Consider the following 22,952-nt stretch of genomic DNA (forward strand, 5'->3'; position numbering starts at 1 on the left):
TTTATATATCTATATAGATATTAGAAGTAGCAGGAAAAAAGTCAGAAGTCATGTTCTGAAAAAAGAACCTTGTGAATAAAAACATAGAAAATATATCCAGATAGACAGTGAAAAATGTAACAATGAGAATTGATCAAGAAGCAATTTTTATTGTAAGAATTTTACAAAAAACAATTAGATTTTATTTCTCCCTTTTTGGTAAAAATCATGAAACATATTCTGTTGTCCTTAAATACCTTGAGTACAGGTCCATGAACAGGTTCACCTGCATGTTCTTCATCATCACAGCACAGATGTTTACTCAGAGAAAACAAGACGGACCAAAACCGACCGCTTTACTGTTCATGCTATATCCTATTTAGAGACTTTCTACTGAATAAATTAGATTAGAATGCGGTCTTTTTTTTGGAGGGGGTCAATGGAGACCCATTTGGATAATTACTAATCAATGCATTGTTGTATAACAGTCAGTATAATGGTCAGGCGCCATGGAATCCGACAGATGTTCAAACTTCCTAATTGTCGGAGCGACGGTGCTGAGGCTGAAACAGATCAGGCATCGTCACCGCCGTCGAGAGTGAGCACGAGTCCTAAAAGTGCTCAGACTCGTGGACTTTGACCAGCGCCAGTCTCACGGCACCGCGTGTGAACCGAGACCGTCGACACAAACACAATTCACTGGTGTGGTCGTCTGAGCGGAACGGGCACACTGCAAAAACTCGGCCTCAAAAAACAAGAAAAAAAAGTAATAAAATGAGGGAATATTACTTGAAATAAGCCAAATTATCTGCCAACAGAACAGGAAAATTTGACTTGCCAAGATTTCTTAAAACAAGAAAAAGTATCTAGCCTTGAAGAACCCACAAATATCTTAAAACTAGTGTAGCCAGATGAAAAACAAGTAAATTTGTCTTGATACAATGAAACAATTTAAAATTATTTTCAATATGTAGGAAAATGTGCTTAAATTCAGCAAATACAAGTACCATCATCTTGCAATAAGGATATATGTTAGGCAATATATCTTAAAATAAGTAATGTTACACTAAAAACAAGTACATTCGTCTTGATACAATGAAAAATGTAAGAATTATTTTCTCAATATGTAGGCAAATGTGCTTAAAATCGGGAAATGAAAGTACCATCATCTTGCAATAAGGCTATATGTTAGGCAATACATCTTAAAATAAGTAATTTTACACTAAAAACAAGTACATTTGTCTTGATACAATGACAAATTTAAATTGTTTTCTCAATATGTAGGAAAGTTTCCTTAAATTTAGCATCCAATGCTAATGCAATATTCTTGGAATATCATGAAATTTACAGAGAAAAATACCATAATATGCTTAAAATCAGTAATTTGACAATGTATATCATACTAGAAATGTGTAGTTCTTCTGTAAACCCAATGAAAAACACAGTACAACTGTATAATATATTATGGTACTTTATTGAAAAGTTCCAATTAACGGTGAACATACAAGACAGTAAGTTTTGTAAAAACAACAGTTATACTGTAAACTTTATTACAGTTACGGTATTTTATTACAAAGTTCAAAGGAAGTTGCTGGCAACTAAAGTCACCAGAATTCCTTTGCAAAAACATGGTACAGTGTATAACAATAGGTTGGCATAGATTTTACAGTCAACATTTGATTATTGTAAATTACAAATGGAAATATCTTAATAACACCTTTTGGAAAACAAGATACAAACCATCGTTGATGAAAACCTTAAGAAACTAACATTCTGTGAAAAACAGGTTGAACTGATCCACTCACATGTGTTGTATACTCACAAAGCATTGTTGAGATCGTGAAGAAACAGGATGTGGACATGAAGGATATCCCATGAATAAGCAAAAGATTAGCCACTTGCCCAGAGTTGATGAAGAGCAATGAGTCTCTGTGTCCAGACTTGACTGAAGAGGGCACCCAGCATGGTAGAGTCTCACACAGACACAAAATTCAGGAAGTTCTTCTTGAAAACTCGTATGTTGACATCAGGTGATCCTCTCTGCAGCCAAAAAAACAAAGCAAAGGCAAAGTTAGATTGATGCAGTGCTTGAGCATGATGCTGAAACAGATACACATTCACTGCCTTCTGGTAAACTGAGCTCCAATGATAGTCACCTTTATAGTTAAACAATATCAATAAGTCAGGTTCAATGTTGAATAAGGACATATTTTAGCATAAAGGCATCATTACAATGAGTTACATGTCTGTAATCTTGCAGCCTACAGATGGGTCCACTCAGGCAATCAAGACCATCATCACGTTTCACGTGGTTCGGGTTTCCAACCAGAGTAACAGCCCATCCAATTAATTCCATCATTTAAAAACATGTTTGTATTTTTTTAAGATACACTAACATAAAACCTTTTGATGTACCCCTATAAGCAATAACACAATTTTTATTGCAAAAAAAGGATAAACTAGATTACAGTCTAGCCTGTTGTGATTTGTATAACTGAAATACTCAGTGTACAATAGCTGATATATCTTCCTCCGCCTTACATTTAAATAGTTTTAATGAGACCCAGTCCAATTGCAAACAATGCCCTCCTGCATTTACCATTACATTTATAGTACATGTCACCTGTGTGCAAAGACAGAGTATTTAGGTGGATTTGGGAAAGATAGTACACATGACGATATGCCATAGAATTAATTAAATGTTTCTGCTATCGTGGAACTAAATTTAAGGGGATATCAGTTCAAACCACAAGAAAATTAATTGAGGATGATCAATTGAGGGAGGTTTGAGTTGTGCTTGCACCTATCATTTGCTATACTGAACTACATCACCGCTTACCTCGATTTAGCCTCGACAAGACTGGTGTCTGAGTCATTAGGTCCAGACTGAAGACAGGTGGGGACAGAATCTCCTGCAGACATGCCACGATGTTCAGGAAACTGGAACTTAAGGCAGGCGTAGTCATCATTACTGCTTGAAGACTCACAGGTCAATCGGTTGTCTGTGGGCTGACATGATTCTCTACAGCCAGAAAAAAGACAATTGAAAAGATTAACAATAATATAACTTTAAATAGCATTTACAACATGACAAAGTGGTTACAACAATAACAATTTATTCTGTTGTTAAATTAACACACTGAACTTAAAACCACTTACCACCGTTTATCCTTGACAACTTGTATCCGATCATGGGTCACACTAGTGGAACAGCAAAGAAGGTGTTGAGGTTCATGCTGGTAGTCGTGGTCACACCTAAAAAGACAGAGTAAGGTGATAAAGGACAAGGAGGACATACATCCTCTTCAGTTAAACCAAAATCATCTCAAGCATCAACTTTTGCTCTTTTCAATGCCAAGGTTGTAAATCAAAATGAAAAGGCTAGATTCACACTCAAGAGCCCCATGTTGTCGTCATCATAGCGCCAAGGTTTGATTTCAGTGGGCCCTTTGCTGCAGATCCTCCCTGTGGTGCTTGTGTCGTCTCTAACACAAAGAAAGAAAAAACATCTTAAAAAATGTCATGCTTCTGGCATTTAAATAGATTATAATCTCACCGTGTTGCTGGGTGTCATTAAGGTCACGAAGTTGTTCCATCCAAATTGGATTACAATGTCTGAAAGGTGGCAGGAGAAAATAATTAGCATTTTACGATAAACTAAATGTTCTTAATTATCTGTACATAAATGTAAACATCGACTCAAAGGACAATCTTTGGTGACGTCCTCATCTGATAATGTGGACAGTAAATGAAGATTTGAACATGAAACCATCCCCTCACTGGACAGCTCACGGAGCTTCTGAGGAGCTGTGAGCTGTAATGTCCTCCACAGCGCAGTTATAAGCGTCATGTTAACAACAGTCACGTGAACAGAGTCCCGACCACGTCAACAGCATCAAGTAAAGAGCGTCACCTGAACAGAGTCCCGACAGCATATGCTACAGCGCAGTTTATAGCGTCATGTTAACAACAGTCACGTGAACAGAGTCCCGACCACGTCAACAGCATCACGTTAAGAGCGTCACGTGAACAGAGTCCCGACCACGTCAACAGCATCACGTTAAGAGCGTCACGTGAACAGCCGTCCCCACAGCATATGACACAGCGCAGTTTAAAGCGGTCACGTGAACAGAGTCCCGGCCTCACGTGACCAGACCTGTACAATAACGTGTCTGGTCACGTGACTGTCCGGACTGACCGCTCCGGTATATGTGAGCTTGTCTACACATGTCTGCGTGGAACCAGTTTCAAAGCACTTCAATAAAATGGTCGTTATGAGATGAAGTGTGTAGCACGTGACCCCTCAGGTGTCTTAACCCACCTGCCACAGTAATGAACCTATAATACGAAAGTTAGCTACACATTGCCTGAGCTAACATGTGGTAAAGTAAGCTAATGTTGGCTCCTTCAACAGAAACCGACAACCTACGTTACATCGACGATGTTAAAGAAACGTGAAAACACTTAACCATCAGATAGCTAAGTTAACTTACTATTGATGTCCAAGGCGACACAGAACTGCAGAACACCATGCCTCGAATTCAAAAGTAGCTACCCGCTAGCTCACACGAGGCTAGCTCAACTCCTCACCAGAGAGCCGAGTAGAAACCTCAAAGTGTCACTAACGTTGCCCGTTCAATACAACTTTTACTCACTGAAATTAAATTAAGTTGGCATTCTTACCTCAAGAAGAGATGCCATGTCAGGAGACTGTCGTTCCCTCTGTGGCGTTTCGTGAGTCACTGAAGCAGGAGAGCAGCGCGCAGCCCAAACTGCGGAATAGTGGCGCGAAACCGGGTTCAACAGTTCAATCTGTGATCGTTGCTTTCTGATCACTGCACCTGGCCTCTCTCTCTCTCTCTCTCTCTCTCTCTCTCTCTCTCTCTCTCTCGCTCCAATGATGGAGCTGGCCTTCCACACCAGTTTAGTGAGTCGGTTGGTTTTCTCCAGTTACAATGCTGCTCCCCCAGCAGAGTACGGAGAAGTTCAGAGCACTGGTCCAACAGCCTGGTAGAACATCACCAACATCTCAGAGCACTGGTCCAACAGACTCGTAGAACATCATAATTGAGATTCTTCATATATTACAAACATTTGAGGACTTCCTTGAAAACCTTCAAAGGAGTGCATTTGTTTTCTTCGTTTTTAAACCGCTACCAAGCAGGGATGCTAAGTGCTAGATATTGCCTACATGGTTGGGCCCCATTTGGGAGTGGCTACAACCTGGAAAAGAAAGCTAAGATCTGACATGTTTAGAAAAAAGAAGCTAAAATCAGCCCAAACTCTTAACAGGGTCTCAGATTTGCAAAGCCACACCCTCTTCAAGTCCTGGATTTCAGACAGCCAATTAACTTTTGTGGGTGTTTTAGGGAAATTTCACCCTTCATCTCATTGTAGGCCCTGTCTTGAGTGTTTGTGTTCAATTTTGGATATCCAGGACTAATATTTAGGAGATTATGACCATTTTGCACTTATCAAAAATATGCGAATATAAGAGAATAAGGCCCAATTTGACCATTTGGACCTTTTTGGGGCCCTTAAATTGCAGCTATCAGTCCCAAACTTTAGGGTATTCATATTCAGATGTCCCTCTAGAGGATCCACATCTCTAAGTTGCTTGAAAGTACGAAAAATTAACTAAAAGACTGGTTTTAAGGATTTTCCTCTTGTGAAGGTTTTGGAGGCGATTTCACCCCATGACCTCAACGTATTATATTTAGGTAAATATTATATGTAAGGTTAATTTGAAAGACAATTAGGAGGTTATGGGTCAGTTGGCTGAGTAGTGTGTGTGTGTGTGTGTGTGTGTGTGTGTGTGTGTGTGTGTGTGTGTATGCATGTGTTTAAAAAGCTGTTAGTGTCAGAATTTATTTTAATTTATTCATTATCATTTCTGATTACAAATATTTGACACAGTGCTGTCGTTGATGTACATTTTATGAATACATAAAAGTACACTTGTTCTCTGATCTTGAGAATTCACATTTATCTTTTATTGAAGAGGGAATCTATGACAGATCTGCTCACTGATGTCATCGAAGGTATAGGCGTAAAGTACTGAATGGTAATATGTCAGAATTTGGACTGGTGAAAAACATATTTCCTTTTGATTCCAACGTACAAGTAAAATACCATCTTGGAGATAGAATAGAATTGCACAACAGTTCAAATGACTCAGTGTTTTCCCCAGATATGTCTATTATATACAATTGTGTTCTGTATTTGGTCTAGGAATACATAATTGCTCCGCTGTGTTTTAATATTGACACCAAAACAATAAACTCCATTGAGTTTTTATCTGTTTTTAATTTGTAAATAGATGGAAAGGATGGGAAGCTTGAAATAAGAAAGTCTGACTAACAAAGCAGTTCTGTACTTGTCAGTGTTGACCAAACAGCCTTATGATTATGTCAATTCTTGTTTCAAGCATTAACTTGCTCAAAACAAGTAATAACATCTCATTAACAAGTTTTAATACCTTATTAAGATAATTAAGGACTAAAACACTTAAAACAAGTGAAATGCTCCAACATGAAAACTGCCTTGTAAGAAGAAATATCTTGTCAGTCAAAAAACAAGCATAGATTGCCTTAATTTGAGATATTTCATCTTACTTAGATTTTTATTTTTGCAGTGCAGAGTGAGAAAGTCCTCGGCCAAGGTCACTTCCACGCCGCTGTCCTGCAGCGCGCGCTCCGCCTGCCGCTTGAGCTCCGCCACGTCGTCCTCGTCCCCGTCCTGGTGCGAGGGGCCGGGTTTGTACCTCTGGCTGAAGTGGGTCAGCACCAGCCTCATGCTGCTGCATGCCGAGCCGCGGCCGCCATCCCGGGCGTACTGTGTCCGCGGTCCTCCGCTTTGGCTCGGTGCTCGTCCCCGAGCGTGGCCTCGTGGACCAGGACGTCCGCCCCGCCGCACAGCCTCAGCGCGCCGTCGCCCACGGCCGAGCTGCAGTCGCCGAAGACGCAGACTTTACGACCCGGAATGGCCTCTTCCAGCACCTCGCTGGACAGAACCACGCGGCCGCTGGCCAGCGTTACTGGCTTGCCGGCTTTCAGCTGCGCATAAAGCGGACCCGGTTTCAGGCCTGGGACACACACACACACACACACACAGTGTTAATTCACAATAATCCACACACACCATTTGGAGGATTCACTCTCTGTAATAGCATCTTGTGTCAGAGTGGGTGAGTCTTGCATGTGTACATCAGATCTAAATTTGGGTGACGTAAAAAAGGAAATAGAAAAAGCTTTCGTATAGTACGTCAAGCAAAAGTCAGTCAGTCATACACAATGTCATATGCAACAAAAAACATATTCAGAAACATGTCTTAGTCTACATGTCAATAAAAAATATATTCAGAAACATGTCTTAGTCTACATGTCAATAAAAAACATATTCAGAAACATGTCATAGTATACATATCAATAAAAAACATATTCAGAAACATGTCTTAGTCTACATGTCAATAAAAACATATTCAGAAACATGTCTGAGTAAACATGTCAATAACAAACATATTCAGAAACATGTCTTAGTACACATGTCAATAAAAAACATATTCAGAAACATGTCTTAGTATACATGTCAATAAAAAACATATTCAGAAACATGTCTTAGTCTACATGTCAATAAAAAATATATTCAGAAACATGTCTTAGTATACATGTCAATAAAAAACATATTCAGAAACATGTCAATAAAAAACATATTCAGAAACATGTCTTAGTATACATATCAATAAAAAACATATTCAGAAACATGTCTTCGTCTACATGTCAATAATAAACATATTCAGAAACATGTCTTAGTATACATGTCAATAAAAACATATTCAGAAACATGTCTTAGTCTACATGTCAATAATAAACATATTCAGAAACATGTCTTAAAGGAGATTCCCGCGTCAGTCATCCTCCCTGCAGCTGTGCCACGCAGACACCAGGAGCATTGAAGACGTACCTAGTTCCTTCAGGAGCTCAGTCTTCAGTCTCCCGGGTCGATCGTGCTCCTTAATGCAAAACCCGAAGGAGGGGATGCGGTGGAACAGCCTGAAGGCCTTGACCACGAACCTCCGGTCCTCAAAGAGGAGGTAGGAGTCGCTGGAGGCGTCCAGGACCACGGTCCGGCCCGGCTGCTCCTGTGGGTGCGGAGGGCCGCGGTCACCTGAAGACACGCCGGACATCGAGAGGATGACGCGCTGGGCGAAGAACACCGGGACCGACTTTCAAACAAGTTCAGATGAATTACTGGGAGTCACGCCACAGATTTACTTCGTTGACATTTGGAGACGTTTTGCAAAGACGATGCGATAGGCCGCCCACGACATCCCCGGAGTCCTTGTGACTTCACGTCTCATGGGGTCACCGGACCCGATGAGACGGCACAGATCCATCCGCCTGATGGAGCAGCGAGGTCTGGGTCCTGGAATTCCTGCTACCGACTACGCCACTGGCCTGTTGAGACTCCGCCCACTGTTGAGACTCCGCCCACTGTTGAGACTCCGCCCACTCCTCCTCTACTACCAACTATTCATCCACTCTGTCATATTCATTGAATGTGTTTTAACTCTAATGATTCCTTCTGGTCACATGACGTCTATTGTTCTGTCCATCCTGGAGAGGGATCCTCCTCTGTTCTCTCCTTAAGGGTTCTTCCCTTTTTCCCCCTGAAGGGTTGTTTGGGAGTTTTTCCTGATCCGATGTGAGGTCAAAGGTCAAAGGTCAGGGTTGTCTATGTGTACAGATTGTAAAGCACTGAGGCAAATTCGTAATTTGTGAAATTGGGCTATACAAATAAAACGAATTGAATTGAATACTTTGGCGTTCAGGGTGGAGTTTGGTGTAATAAAATAAAGTGATTTGAATGTGTGTATGGGAGGTAAATAAGAGCAACTTTTAGAACATGACATGAAAATCAGTCGGTTACCTCCGGGCTGAGGCGTCCCTCTTCTGGACTCTGGTCCGCTGTGGGCTCCAGCTCATGGACTGCAGCAACACGACGAGAACAACACAACAGGTCCCATGACTTACGGTGCGTGAGGCTGGAGGTGGAACATGTGTCTGCTGTGTAAACTACAGAGTGTGTTGTATTCTCCACATCATAAAAGCGGAGCTGTGATTTGCTCCGGCGAAAACCTGATGACGTGTTGCTAAAAATATAGTATTTATATTTATTGCAACGGCTACATGTTACATAAATAAACAAAACCGATGGGTGTTCAAGATACATGTCAAGCCACATGTGTCTGTGTGGGTATAAAGCCATAAATATCAGAATGAAGTGTCGTATCTCCTCCTGAAGGTTGAACTCCCAAAGGTGTGCATGTCTACAGATCAGAGGTGGTACCTCCTACCTGCATACGGGAAGAGCAGCTGGGACCCCGTGAGGCCGAGGGCCACCCGTAAGAAGTGGCGGAGCCCCCGCGGCCCGTAGACCTCCACACAGCTCGGGGGCTGCTGCTCCGCGTTGGTGTTGAGGCTCACGGTGCAGAGGAGGCCGGGCAGGCCCAACAGGTGGTCCCCGTGCAGGTGAGAGATGAACACCTTGGTGATCCCACCTGAGGAGCAACAGGACCACAGGCATGGGGGAACCAACTCTCGCTCTCTAACGGGTTTTGGATCTCTCTCTCTTTCAAACGTTTTATGTAGTTCCCTCTCAAACTTTTTTGTATCTCTCTCTCAAACTTTTTTGTATCTCTCTCTCTCAAACTTGTTTTGTCTCTCTCTCTCTTTCAAACGTTTTATGTAGTTCTCTCAAACTTTTTTTGTATCTCTCTCTCAAACTTTGTTTCTCTCTCTCTTTCAAAATTGTTTCTCTCTCTCTCTCTCTCAAACGTGTTTTGTAACTTTCGCTCTCTTCTTCTCTCTTCTTCTTCTCTCTCTCTCTCTCTCTCTCCTTCTCTCTCTTCTTCTCTCTCTCTCTCCTTCTCTCTCTCCTTCTCTCTCTCTTCTTCTCTCTTCTCTCTCTCTTCTTCTCTCTCTCACCGGCTCGCAGTTGGCTCTTCATCAGTTGGGTCTGGGTTCCCTCCCCGCAGTCGAAGAGCCAGCACTCCCCTTCTGTCCGCAGCACCAGCGCCGAGGCCCCGCGGTGAGGGGACGGGTAGGCCGAGCCGGTCCCGAGGAAAGTCACATCCATGGTCATCCTCCCGGAGCTACGGGACGACGGCGGGACGGAGCCGGTCTGCGGAGCCGAGGCGGAGCGGGTGCTCGGCTCGCTGTAAACAGTCGCACGGCGATGACGCGTCGAGGGCGACGGTGCGGCGTTTATGGAAAGTCCGATTTTCGAGAAGTGTGTGAATGTGTATAATCCTCTGGTATAACGCGGTATATTGATTTAAAATCCTCCTGAAACTCACCTGCTTGTGTTGACATCTCTCTTTTTGCAGGCATAGTGATTTAAAAAGGGAACAAAGAATACATTTTATGTTCAACTCCATTTTCAGACCCGTTTCCTGCTTTATTGCAGTGACATTTCTCAAAGCTTGAATTTAAAATAATTAAAATACACAAAGACTAGCACTGGGTTTTAAATATATGAAACACGAGTGGCTAAATTATATCTGCAGCCAAAAGGAGGTAAAACTGTTTATTCTGCACATTGGTATTCTCTCTGCGTACAACTACTCCGAAAATATTATTGTGACAAAAATAAACTTCAGAAAAACTCAACTCAAAAGCGACAGCACTCTATGAATGCACAGAGATGTATGGGGATGACAAGAATCACAGGGGGTTGTTGTTGTTCATTCATTGTATTATGGGCTTATTGTCTCCATTGGTTACACATGTATTCATTGTCTAGGCCCTCCTGTCATTAACCACTAGGGGCCGCTGTGTTGGAGCCAACATGTAGTTTTGATGCTCTCTTCTATCTTTAAGGGAAACAGCGGGTGAACTGGGACCTGCACTTCCTAGATGTGACCACAGGGGGGCACCGTACCATTAAAAGGCTTATAGGTGCTAATGAGAACAGGTGGGTGGATGGGAAGCAGCAATCTTTATATATACAGGACTGTCTCAGAAAATTAGAATATTGTGATAAAGTTCTTTATTTTCTGTAATGCAATTAAAAAAACAAAAATATCATGCATTCTGGATTCATTACAAATCAACTGAAATATTGCAAGCCTTTTATTCTTTTAATATTGCTGATTATGGCTTACAGCTTAAGAAAACTCTAAAATCTCCGGGAGAGAAGAGGATCAGAGGCTGGAGCTGGTGGACAGTCACAGATACAACAGCAGCTGTTTGTGAACGTGTGAGAGCAGAAGGGAATTCTGGGAGTGCTGAACGAGAACAAACACGTCCATAATCATTCACTTCGGAATCCACCGGTTGGACTGGTTGTGACGTCAAGAGATGAGGGGCGTGACCGCACGCACCCTCAGTTCAAATGCACACACACACACACACACACCAGGACTGAGGGGAAGACATGAGCAGCTTCTTCTCTCCAGAGGTTCCTCCACACAGAAGGTGAACGTGTCCGTAAACTGACCTGAGGTCAGTTCAGCAGGTGAGAATCTGACCAGAGGAATCTGGACATGTTGGATCATCAGGATCTTTCTCTCTTTAACTGGACGGTAGAAATGGTTCCTGATGCTGATTGGCTGATCATTTATTTTGCTTTCAGGTGTAATAATACTCTCATTTATATCTGAGCTAAAGGACAGTGATTTGATGAAGATGTGCACGTCTTATAATAAAATAAGTGCTAAAACCTTGAAGCAACTTGAGTTTGACTCATGAATGAAATATGTGTCTGAACCGGTTTGACAGCTTCTGTTGCAGTGTGTGTGTCCTGTGACGTGAGTGTTGTGCAGCAGGTGTGTGTGAAGGTGTGGACTCTGCTATGCATCAGTGGGAGGACAGAGAGGAGGGAGTCCCTCCCTCTAAAACCTCTCTGTGTGGGGAACATGACAGCCAGACCAAAGCTCAGAGGTGAGGCCAGGACCGTTCTCCATGGCACGCCACTCCTCCGTCATGACTCACCCTCTAAGCTCTGAGTGTGTTGTGTTGAGCAGACCAGACTCACCGGGACCGGGACCTGGACCGGGACCTGGACATGGATCTGGACCCAGCTGTGTGTCCCTGAAGAGTGACCGGTCTATGGGATTCGTGATGGATTTCAAAGATGGAGTTCAGCCTGTTGGGTAAGCTTTTACAACCAAAACAAACTAAATGTCAGAATTTAACTGAACATGTGAATCAGCCCTGTGTTTCTGTCAGGATCCATCAGCAGAGAGATGACTCTCCTCGAGCTGGACCGGGACCTGGACCCAGCTGTGTGTCCCTGAAGAGTGACCGGTCTATGGGAACCCCGATGACATTTAAAGATGGACTTCAGTCTGTTGAACTAAGGTGAGCTTTCATTAGGCGACTGTGTTTCCATCAGGATCCATCAGCAGAGGTCAGACCCTCCTTTACCTTGACTTCAGGATTCCTTAAGACAGAACATAATATACAACTTGTACTTTTGTTTTCTCCAAAGAGTTCAGCAACAGAGATCCCAAGTGATCCCAGGAGACCTGGACCCCATATTTAAGGTGTGTGAGTCAGAGACTGTATAACATATAGAGATGGTCAAAGAGTTGGATCGTTGATGGAGATTAGACGAGCAGGTGGAGCAACAGAGACGTCCACCTGTCAATCAAAGAGGCCACGCCCTCTATGGCTCACCTTCAGGCCTAATATCATTTAAACGGCTGAGTTATTTATCTGTAGGGATGAACTCACTTGTGGAGCTTTTGTGTGTGGCACTGACTCGCTAATCACCGCCAAGCTTGCAAGCACAAAAAGGAATCTCAGGAATTGTTTGATTGGAGAAGTTTCAATATTCATACCTGCAAACTCATGAGGGGTGAAAAAAGTGACCACAAATCTAAATAATATTAATAAACAGTTTAAGAACAAAAGGTCCTCCGCTCTGACTCAGCCCTATAATAATAGTAATAACAAATATACATTGTCATTATATATAATATGGTTAAAGGACTCATGGGCTGTGTCTACTACCGCGCACTTGAGCACTTCGAGCACTGACTTTCAGTGTTCGAAGTGCGCCACTGAAAAAACCAGCAGAATTCAGTGCACTGAAAGTACCCGGATGGTGCACTGCAAACGGGCAAAACATGTAGTGTAAAACGATGGACACTACTCGCCCTAAGCGGCCGCCATCTTGGCCACGTAGCGGAAGAGGAGGAGCCCTTTCGCCAGCTTTTCATTTTATTTCTAAAACAATGGCGGACAGCACAAGCGGTAGACCACGAAGCTACAGACCGTAAATGTATCATCAGCGGTTATTACACATTGTACTGGTATTACAATGTACTACTAACATGCCATTCTCATTCTCAGATTAGTGAGCATACCTAGGTAGCATTAGATGCCATTGGATCTGCATGGCAGTTATGATAAGCTAGCTGGGTAATCCACCACCCGGCCAGTCCGACGAAGGTGCACTTTTATCGGACACTTTTCGCTTGACGAGCCGGGGCAGGTCGGCTCCAGGCGCTTGCTCCAGCGGCAAGTCCGACGACAGATAGCTATGTCAGTCATCGGACAGTGTTAAACAACGGCTGTTCTGTTAAACAATCGAAATAGCAATTTTAATAATGGATTAACAATGGATATGCTCAGTTTAATAACGGGTTAACATGACACCGCGAACGTTTGCCCACACGCCGCCCGATAATTAATACCGTTACGATAGCTATCTAAGCTTGTCCTTCTAGAAATAATTGTAGCTTTCAATCATCGTTGTGTTTTTTTAATGTCGTGTATGTATGTATTAATTTAAATGTAATCGTGGTCTGAGACAGAGCACTGAATGGCTATCCTATTTCTGTTTCCTGCCCAGAGACGTTTCCTGGAGGTGCTGGTGCTGGTCCTCTGCTGCCCTCCCGACATCTGCATCTGGCGCCAATGACCTCTGGCACCTCACATCCACCTCCAGGGCCTTTAAGAAGATGGACCGCCATCAATAGCCCCCACCCCTCTGCTGAAGGCTGCCGACCCAGCTAGACGGGCAAAGCGGGCACCTAGGCGTGGGAGTTCCTCTCATGTAGGGTGGCGGACAACGGTGGACAGGAGCGCAGCGATCTGCCCACTCATCCTGTGCACCAGCCGGTGACCGGTGGCCCGGGGCCTGTCGAAGGCCCTGGCCACCACCCGATAGGAGGTGGCGCTGGCAAGCCAAAAAATAAAAACTAGACAGGAGATCTCGGGCCCCAACCGTGGTCACAGTCAGTGCCCAGCACAGCCATGAGGGCGTTGAATGACTCGGTGAGCCTGAAGTCCACCCTCATGTCACTGTGGCCATCACAACACAACGCCAGCAGTGGCATTGCAGCATTGATACGGCAGCGCCGCCTGGGACTGGGTGGCTGCTGTAGAGTGTGTGGGGAGGGGAGGGGAAGATTATATTAATATGTAAGTCATTTTATCAATAAAATGTTGTCATTGAGGTTTTGTCGTCTTTTATTGCGTTTTCTGATTTATATTAGAATTGATGCATGTTTGTAACAATAATTAATATGCCTGTGTGTTCAATTGCTAATTGATTCCTGTATCAGGGTGAACTTAACTACAACAGAGATGTGTATAAAAGTACAGTCAGTCAAAGTAGGCCTATTACTGTGTGAATTCAAGCAGATGATGCCTATCATTTCAGTGGATAATTCTTAAAACTAATTGGAATCTAGGGACAAACATGTACAGATTTGTCATGTTTTATTTCCATTTGGTGTGTATGTGGATTGCAAAGAAGAAGGCTACTTCTGACAAAGATAATTGAGAATTTAGCATACCTAGCGAGGAGAATTTAATTGCCACTACTACATGAAGCTATGCTGTGAAGGTAAGGCAAAATCACAATTAAATGTACATATACCATCTCGACTTCAGCCAGAAGGCGGAGGCTCCTGCCGCGATTGTGGAGGTATCGTCCACATGGGGTGGAGAAAGGGGTAAACAAGGGACAACAAGAGGGCAAGAAGTGCTTCATTTGGTCACTTTAAGGGTTAGGGTATCGCAAGCAGATTTGCATATGTCACTCCCGGCTTAATTTCGCGGGTGCCGTGAACAGATTTGCGTCCGTCACTTCCGCTAAGTGGTTAACGTAAGTGTTCCATTTGAGACAGCACTTCATCAGCGACGCAGTGCACTGCAATACAGTGCACTGAATTGTAGTGCACTGCATTGCAGTGTACTTCGTAAAGTGTGCGGTAGTAGACACAGCCAAGGACTTTTCCTTGAGTCTGTTCTGCCTCTACCTGGTTGTCACGATGCTAACCTTATAACTTCTATACGATACCTGCCATAAATATCATGATGCTGATACCAGAAGGTGACAAGTTTGCAGGTATGAATACTACTTGGTTCTGGGTTATTTCGGGATTCCCGGCCCTAACTTGATGAAACATGGATTAAAGCTAAATTCCTACCTGAACCGTATGTATTAAACCTCCTCTGACCTCTGATGTCAACATCTAGACACTCAAGACATTATGGTCTTTAATTGAAGATGGAGAATTGTGCTTGTTTTTCATTGTCAGTTGGTATTATTGGATTAGATTTACAATAATATTTCCCTGAAAGCATTTTCAATCTACATTCACACGATCTTCACAGATTAGGTGAAACACTTTTGAGAAAATAATAATAAAACAATCCTCATAAAATACAAACTTGAACAGTTTTGATGTAAAATGAAAGCTAAAAACTTAAATTAAGGAGATAGCTTTGAATCGGCCTCAATACACCATTTAAAATATTTAAAAACATTAAATATAATTGTATTGTTTGGTTTCAGCTGCTTGAGAAGAACATTGTCAGCTTTATGAAGAGCGAGCTGAAGAAGATGCAAAAGGCCCTAAATCCAGATCACCCAGAAGGCCCTGCGGGTCGGAAGGAAGATGAGGAGGTGTTGGACGGTGAGGATGAAGAGCAGATGAGGAGCAGCGGGGAAGCATTTCTGAAGATCACACTAAACTTCTTGAGGAGAATGGAGCAGGAGGAGCTGGCTGACTGTCTGCAGAGCAGTAAGAGGATTTAAAAGACTTTACAATGAAACAGAAGACCACCACTCAGTAAGTTCATCTGTGATTGTTGTCATTCCAGAAACTGGTGTGACTACAGCCCAACATGAACTCAAGTCTAACCTGAAGAAGAAGTTCCAGTGTGTGACTGCAGCCCAACATGAACTCAAGTCTAACCTGAAGAAGAAGTTCCAGTGTGTGTTTGAGGGGATCCCTAAAGCAGGAAACCAAACCCTCCTGAACCAGATCTACACAGAGCTCTACATCACAGAGGGAGGGACTGCAGAGGTCAACGAGGAGCATGAGGTCAGACAGATTAAAACAGCATCCAGGAAACCACACAGACCAGAAACACCCATCAGACAAGAAGACCTCTTCAAAGCCTCTCCAGGAAGAGAGGAACCAATCAGAACAGTGATGACGAAGGGAGTGGCTGGCGTTGGGAAAACAGTCCTAACACAGAAGTTCACTCTGGACTGGGCTGAAGACAAAGCCAACCAGGACATCCACTTCCTGTTTCCATTCACGTTCAGAGAGCTGAATGTGCTGAAAGAGAAGAAGTTCAGCTTGGTGCAACTTATCCATCACTTCTTCACTGAAACCAAAGAAGCAGGAATCTGCAGGTTTGAAGAGTTCCAGGTTGTGTTCATCTTTGACGGTCTGGATGAGTGTCGACTTCCTCTGGACTTCCTCAACAATGAGGTCCTGACTGATGTCACAGAGTCCACCTCAGTGCATGTGCTGCTGACAAACCTCTTCAGGGGCAAACTGCTTCCCTCTGCTCGCCTCTGGATAACCACAAGACCTGCAGCAGCCAATCAGATCCCTCCTGACTGTGTTGGCTTGGTGACAGAGGTCAGAGGGTTCACTGACCCCCAGAAGGAGGACTACTTCAGGAAGAGGTTCAGGGATGAGGAGCAGGCCAGCAGGATCATCTCCCACATCAAGACCTCCCGAAGCCTCCACATCATGTGCCACATCCCAGTCTTCTGCTGGATCACTGCTACAGTTCTGGAGGACGTGTTGAAGACCACAGAGGGAGGAAAGCTGCCCAATACCATGACTGAGATGTACATCCACTTCCTGGTGGTTCAGTCCAAAGTGAAGATGGTCAAGTTTGAAGGAGGAGCTGCAACGGATCCACACTGGAGTCCAGAGAGCAGGAAGATGACTGAGTCTCTGGGAAGACTGGCTTTTGATCAGCTGCAGAAAGGGAACCTGATCTTCTATGAATGCGACCTGACCGAGTGTGGCATCGATATCAGAGCAGCCTCAGTGTACTCAGGAGTGTTCACACAGATCTTTAGAGAGGAGAGAGGACTGTACCAGGACCAGGTGTTCTGCTTCGTCCATCTGAGTGTTCAGGAGTTTCTGGCTGCTCTTCATGTCCATCTGACCTTCAGCAACTCTGGTGTCAACCTGATGGCAGAAAAACAACCAGGAGCTAAAGGCCTTGGTTGGCATAAAGTATTGAGAGCAGAACCTAAACTCAAACATCTCTACCAGAGTGCTGTGGACAAGGCCTTACAGAGTCCAAATGGACACCTGGACTTGTTCCTCCGCTTCCTCCTGGGTCTTTCCCTGGAGACCAATCAGAGTCTTCTGCAAGGTCTGCTGACACAGACAGGAAGTAGCTCACAGGCCAATCAGGAAACAGTCCAGTACATCAAGAAGAAGATCAGTGAGGATGGTTCTCCAGAGAAAAGCATCAATCTGTTCCACTGTCTGAATGAACTGAACGATGGTTCTCTGGTGGAGGAGATCCAACAGGCCCTGAGATCAGGACGTCTCTCCACAGATGAACTGTCTCCTGCTCAGTGGTCAGCTCTGGTCTTCATCTTACTGTCATCAGAAGAAGATCTGGAGGTGTTTGACCTGAAGAAATACTCTGCTTCAGAGAAGGCTCTTCTGAGGCTGATGCCGGTGGTCAAAGCCTCCAACAAAGCTCTGTATGGATACGTCAACATTACTAAATGGATTGAGGTTTTACTTTGAATGAAAATGTTGTTTGTATTAATCTCTGTTCCTCCCTTAGGCTGAGTGGCTGTAAACTCTCAAAGAGAAGCTGTGGAGCTCTGTCCTCAGTCCTCAGCTCCCAGTCCTCCAGTCTGAAACACCTGGACCTGAGTCACAACAAGCTACAGGACTCAGGAGTGAAGCGCCTCTCTGCTGGACTGGAGAGTCCACATTGTAGACTGGAGACTCTGAGGTGGGTTCACTGAATTATAAATAAAGATAAGAGCCCAATATGATCTTAATGTAACATGAATTAACTGATGATCACTGATGTGAACAGAGAGAAATGAGCTGAAACAAATGGTTTCATAACCAGATGGAGTCCCTGCACTCTAAAAAAAAAAAAGTTGAGTCAACTTAAAAAAGTGAGGCAACCAGCTGCAAAGCCTTTTTGAGTTCACTCAACTAAGGGCTAATGTGTTGTGTCAATTTATGATAAGAAGTTCACTCAAAGTGATATCTTAAGTTTGTCAAACGTAACATTACTATTCAGACATACTTATGTATTTAAGTTAACACTACTTAAAATATTGCATTTGATAGTTACATCTACTCATGTACTTAAGTTCAGAACACTTAAAATATTAAATTGGAGAAACTTTAAATTGTGTGTTCTTGTAGATTAAAAACATACATCAACAGCACTTCACATTTTTTGTTGAGAAATGTTTTGTTGAGAGAACTTACTTTTAACTTAAAATGTTTTGTTGAGAGAACTTACTTTTAACTTAAAATGTTTTGTGATTAAATTTCACTGCCCATTATTTGATTACACTCAACATTCTTTGCAACGTTGCCTTCATTTAAATAAATTAAAAATGTACACCGTTTTCTTTGGAAAAGTCAACAGTTAAAGAAAACAAACTTCTTCAAACACAAAATGTTTATTAACAATAACTACACATTTGTTTGCATAACTATATGAATTCCAGGTGTCAACACTTGAACATAGACAGCAGAGGGTCAACATCCTTAAAAATCAAAATGGCTGCATAATGAAAAAAAAGAAAAAATTCTGTTTTGTGAATCCAAAATCAAGGCCTTGAAACAAGCTTTGGAACATGGTTGTGACACGTGTGTAGCCGTCACGAGTAGGTCCCCCCCCCCTAAATCACCAATAAGCAACAAGTAGCCAGAGGGATATTCGGTAATAAGGTTTATTCCGACAGCAGACTGTGTCTCTGCTCTCCACGCTCCTCTCATCTCCTGCTGTCCAGCTCTTTTATGGAGACAGACTCAGATAACCAACACAGATCGTCATCAGCTGGACTGATTACCAATCTGATTACCAATCAGTCCAGCTGATGACAATCAGACGCCGTTCCCTGAACCACACCCCCGCTCCACCCACTCTGCAGTATTCCCAGTTCAACTCCTTTCACGTAAGATTCCTCCGGGTCTGTATTCTACACAAAAACAAGCATACAGAGACTATAATAAATATTCACCGCCTCTTTTAAATTTTCATTTTTTTCTTCCCATTCTGTAACAATACAATTTAAAAGTCAAAAGACATTTTTATGCAGATTTTAAAACTAAAATATACCACTTTCATACAAGAGTCACCTCCTACACATTAGTATTATAGTATTTCAATCTTCATAGTCTGTTAAATTAAATAAATAAATTGAGCAAAATACAGGGAAACATTTGCTCTCACGGTACAGGCTCCCTTTAATTCAATAAGTGACAACAACCTGAACTGGAGCAAATCTGCCATTAAACAATGGACAATATCCTTCCAAATCTAATCCATATCTAAATATAATAAACAAACAATGGTATCAAAAACCAATGTATTTTAAACAGGGGCTAAAGAAAACATTTTTATATTATTTTATTATTTAAAATATAAGATTAAAGTAGTATATATATGTATTTACATATATATATATGTATTTATATATGTATTTGTATACATATATATATATGTGTGTTTACTGACATACATGCGCAGTGGCCTTAGTTACCTCAGCAGATGCCCAAACCACCATATTAAGTTTTCTCAACTTAACATTTTAAGTGGATTCCACTCTTTATTAATGAAATTGACATTTTGAGTTTGTTCAACTTTTTTCAAAGGCATTTGTTGACTCAACTTTAAAAAATGTGTTAGGACAACAAATTTGAAGTTGGGCTTTTTAGAGTGTGCACACACAGTTCTCCTTTCAGAGAACAAGAATATAATATCTTGGCTCTTTTGATTGACATCGCTTGACGCCTGAAGAAACTGAATTTAAAGCTGCAGGACAATTCAGTTCAATATTTTTTTATAAAATGAAGTCCTTTATTTAAAGTCACATTTTTCAAAAGCTTTCCGTTTTAAATCCAACCTTTATTTCACTTTAAATAAGAGAAGATAATGTATTTATTATTAGAGTATGTATTATTCATAATTAATCCAGTTCAGTTGAAAATCTGTAATAATAAATATGTTGTAGATGTTATTCAGTTTAGTTTTCTTCATTTAACTTGACAGTCAGTTGTTTACTACATACACACGTTAATACAACTGTTGGCTACTTCAATGCATATGGCACAAAATCATAGAGCGCATATCTGACATTGATGTTCTGACCTTTAGTGAGGAAACTCTCTCTAACTGGACCTCAAGGATTATAATTATACCTGATATACAATCATGACACTTGTCTGGCTTCATGCTGCTGATGGATTACTGAACAGGCCTATGGGACAGAGCCAGGGGCCACAGGGTCAGGGGCCAAAGGGTCAGGGGCCAAAGGGTCAGAGGTCAAAGGGTCAGGGGACCAAACGGCCAGGGGCATAAAGCGTCAGGGGCCAAAGGGTCAGAGGCCTGAAGGGTCAGGGGCCAAATGGTCAAGGGCCAAAGGTTCAGAGGCCAAATGATCCGGGGCCAAAGAGTCAGGGGCCCCCCCGTCCTTCACCTACAGCAGGGCTCCTCAATATGTCGATCGCGATCGACCGGTCTACGTGTCGCATTAACAGTCCTCTGCCCGCCGTCTCGCGCGCCGCAGAGCTCCGACGCCGGTTTGCGCGCATCGGGACGGACCAAAGAAAAAGTCACTAGCAACCTCCCCCCCCCGTCCCCCCGTCGGTCGATCGTCTTGACTTGGTCACATTATAAGTCGCTCGCATGCTGAAAAAGTGTGAGCACCCCTGACCTACAGAATGTCACTCAGAGAGACACAGAGAGTATTGATGAGTATACTATATGTACCATGAGGCACGTGCACAGGTAGAGCCCTCGTGGTGCTCAAGCTCCTCCCCTTTGCCCTGGATGAGTAAAGTGCCCTTTTTGCTGGAGACACATTTTTTTTATTCATCCGTATTTAAGAATAAAAGTTACTCTTTCTGTCATCAAGTCCCCCCAAATGTGTTTTAATATCCGACGGGGCATTGAGTTCTTGTGAGAACTTCGCCTAGACCCGCTCCGCGGCGCTCACGAGCCCCCCCCCCCCCTAACTAAATGTCTGTTTACAGAAGAAGATGAAACCAAAGTGAAAGCCACTCGTGTTCATGATGTCAATAATGATTCATTGTGTGTTGATATAATAAACTCTGTGTGTTGTTTTGTGTGTTTACAGTCTGTCACGCTGTGGGATCACAGAGGAAGGCTGTTCTTCTCTGGGATCAGCTCTGAAGTCAAACCCCTCCAGTCTCAGAGAACTGGATCTGAGCTTCAACAAGCTGCAGGATTCAGGAGTGAAGCTGCTGACTGGTTTTCTGGAGAGTCCACATTGTAGCCTGGAGACTCTGAGGTGGGTTCACTGAATTATAAATAAAGATAAGAGCCCAATATGATCTTAATGTAACATGAATTAACTGATGATCACTGATGTGAACAGAGAGAAATGAGCTGAAACAAATGGTTTCATAACCAGATGGAGTCCCTGCACACACATTTCTCCTTTCAGAGAACAAGAATATAATATCTTGGCTCTTTTGATTGACATCGCTTGACGCCTGAAGAAACTGAATTTAAAGCTGCAGGACAATTCAGTTAAATATTTTTATAAAATGAAGTCCTTTATTTAAAGTCACATTTTTCAAAAGCTTTCTGTTTTAAATCTGGCCTTTATTTTACTTTAAATAGGAGAAGATAATGTATTTATTATTAGAGGATTATTAGAGGATTATTCAAAATAAATAGAGTTCAATTGAAAAATTGTCATAATAAATATGTTGTTGATGTTTTTCAGTTTAGTTTTCTTTATTTAACTTGACAGTCAGTTGTTTACTACATACACACGTTAATACAACTGTTGGCTACTTCAATGCATATGGCACAAAATCATAGAGCGCATATCTGACATTGATGTTCTGACCTTTAGTGAGGAAACTCTCTCTAACTGGACCTCAAGGATTTTAATTATACCTGATATACAATCATGACACTTGTCTGGCTTCATGCTGCTGATGGATTACTGAACAGGCCTATGGGACAGAGCCAGGGGCCACAGGGTCAGAGGCCAAGGGTCAGGGGCCAAAGGGTCAGAGGGTCAGGGGCCAAAGGGTCAGAGGCCACAGGGTCCAAAGGGTCACGGGCCACAGGGTCAGGGGCCCCCTGTCCTTCACCTACAGAATGTAACTGAGAGAGACACAGAGTATTGATGAGTATACTATATATACCATACTTTATTAATATTATATATATATATATACTTGAGTGAGTCAATGTTCCTCATAAAAAGAGTTATTTATTCACACATAAAGAACCAAACATTTATCCATTTCAATGAAATAAGTGTTGAAATGAAACTTGTTGTGATCCTTGTGATCAGGTTCATCTTCTCTGAAGTCATGAATCCTCCGGCCGTAAGCTGCTTCTACACGTCTGCTACCAGCTGCAGGAAACCTTGTGAAGTGGAGTTCACATTAAAACATGAACTCATCTGATTGGATGATGAACAGATTGTTTCTGTCATCTTTTCTTCTT

General features: G+C 42.6%; 2 protein-coding genes and 2 long non-coding RNA genes across 5 annotated transcripts in view; 2 read left to right on the top strand and 2 right to left on the bottom strand.

Moving 5' to 3' along the window:
• Positions 1-1,522: 1,522 nt before the first annotated feature.
• Positions 1,523-3,403, bottom strand: LOC130196739 (uncharacterized). Its single transcript, XR_008832305.1, has 4 exons — positions 3,371-3,403; positions 3,139-3,234; positions 2,819-3,001; positions 1,523-2,019 (listed from the first exon to the last, which is right to left on the bottom strand). It is a non-coding gene; the product is annotated as an uncharacterized LOC130196739 (long non-coding RNA).
• Positions 3,404-3,888: 485 nt separating this feature from the next.
• LOC130196331 (zinc phosphodiesterase ELAC protein 1-like) lies at positions 3,889-10,730 on the bottom strand. The gene is given in 7 exon segments (XM_056418355.1): positions 3,889-3,917; positions 6,594-6,788; positions 6,791-7,063; positions 7,942-8,145; positions 8,889-8,966; positions 9,335-9,538; positions 9,966-10,730. Coding segments are annotated over 7 exon segments (1,140 nt in total). The 5' UTR covers positions 10,123-10,730.
• A 627-nt stretch (positions 10,731-11,357) lies between these two features.
• The window catches only part of LOC130196682 (protein NLRC3-like), a 27,402-nt gene continuing 15,807 nt past the window's right edge, over positions 11,358-22,952 (top strand). Inside the window, exons 1-9 of one of the 2 annotated variants that reach the window (XM_056419004.1) lie at positions 11,358-11,496; positions 11,772-11,921; positions 12,005-12,133; positions 12,210-12,341; positions 12,472-12,526; positions 15,793-16,021; positions 16,101-17,967; positions 18,054-18,227; positions 21,601-21,774. In XM_056419004.1, the coding sequence (XP_056274979.1) occupies positions 11,833-11,921; positions 12,005-12,133; positions 12,210-12,341; positions 12,472-12,526; positions 15,793-16,021; positions 16,101-17,967; positions 18,054-18,227; positions 21,601-21,774 (2,849 nt within the window). In that variant the 5' untranslated portion in view covers positions 11,358-11,496; positions 11,772-11,832. The remainder of the gene's footprint in view (positions 11,497-11,771; positions 11,922-12,004; positions 12,134-12,209; positions 12,342-12,471; positions 12,527-15,792; positions 16,022-16,100; positions 17,968-18,053; positions 18,228-21,600; positions 21,775-22,952) is intronic. The other variant, XM_056419005.1, reaches the window with a different exon arrangement.
• On the top strand, positions 12,661-14,445 carry LOC130196742 (uncharacterized). The gene is made up of 2 exons (XR_008832309.1): positions 12,661-13,266; positions 13,840-14,445. It is a non-coding gene; the product is annotated as an uncharacterized LOC130196742 (long non-coding RNA).

Source organism: Pseudoliparis swirei, chromosome 7 (assembly GCF_029220125.1).
Source record: "Pseudoliparis swirei isolate HS2019 ecotype Mariana Trench chromosome 7, NWPU_hadal_v1, whole genome shotgun sequence".
In the NCBI taxonomy this organism is placed as follows: Eukaryota; Metazoa; Chordata; class Actinopteri; order Perciformes; family Liparidae; genus Pseudoliparis; species Pseudoliparis swirei.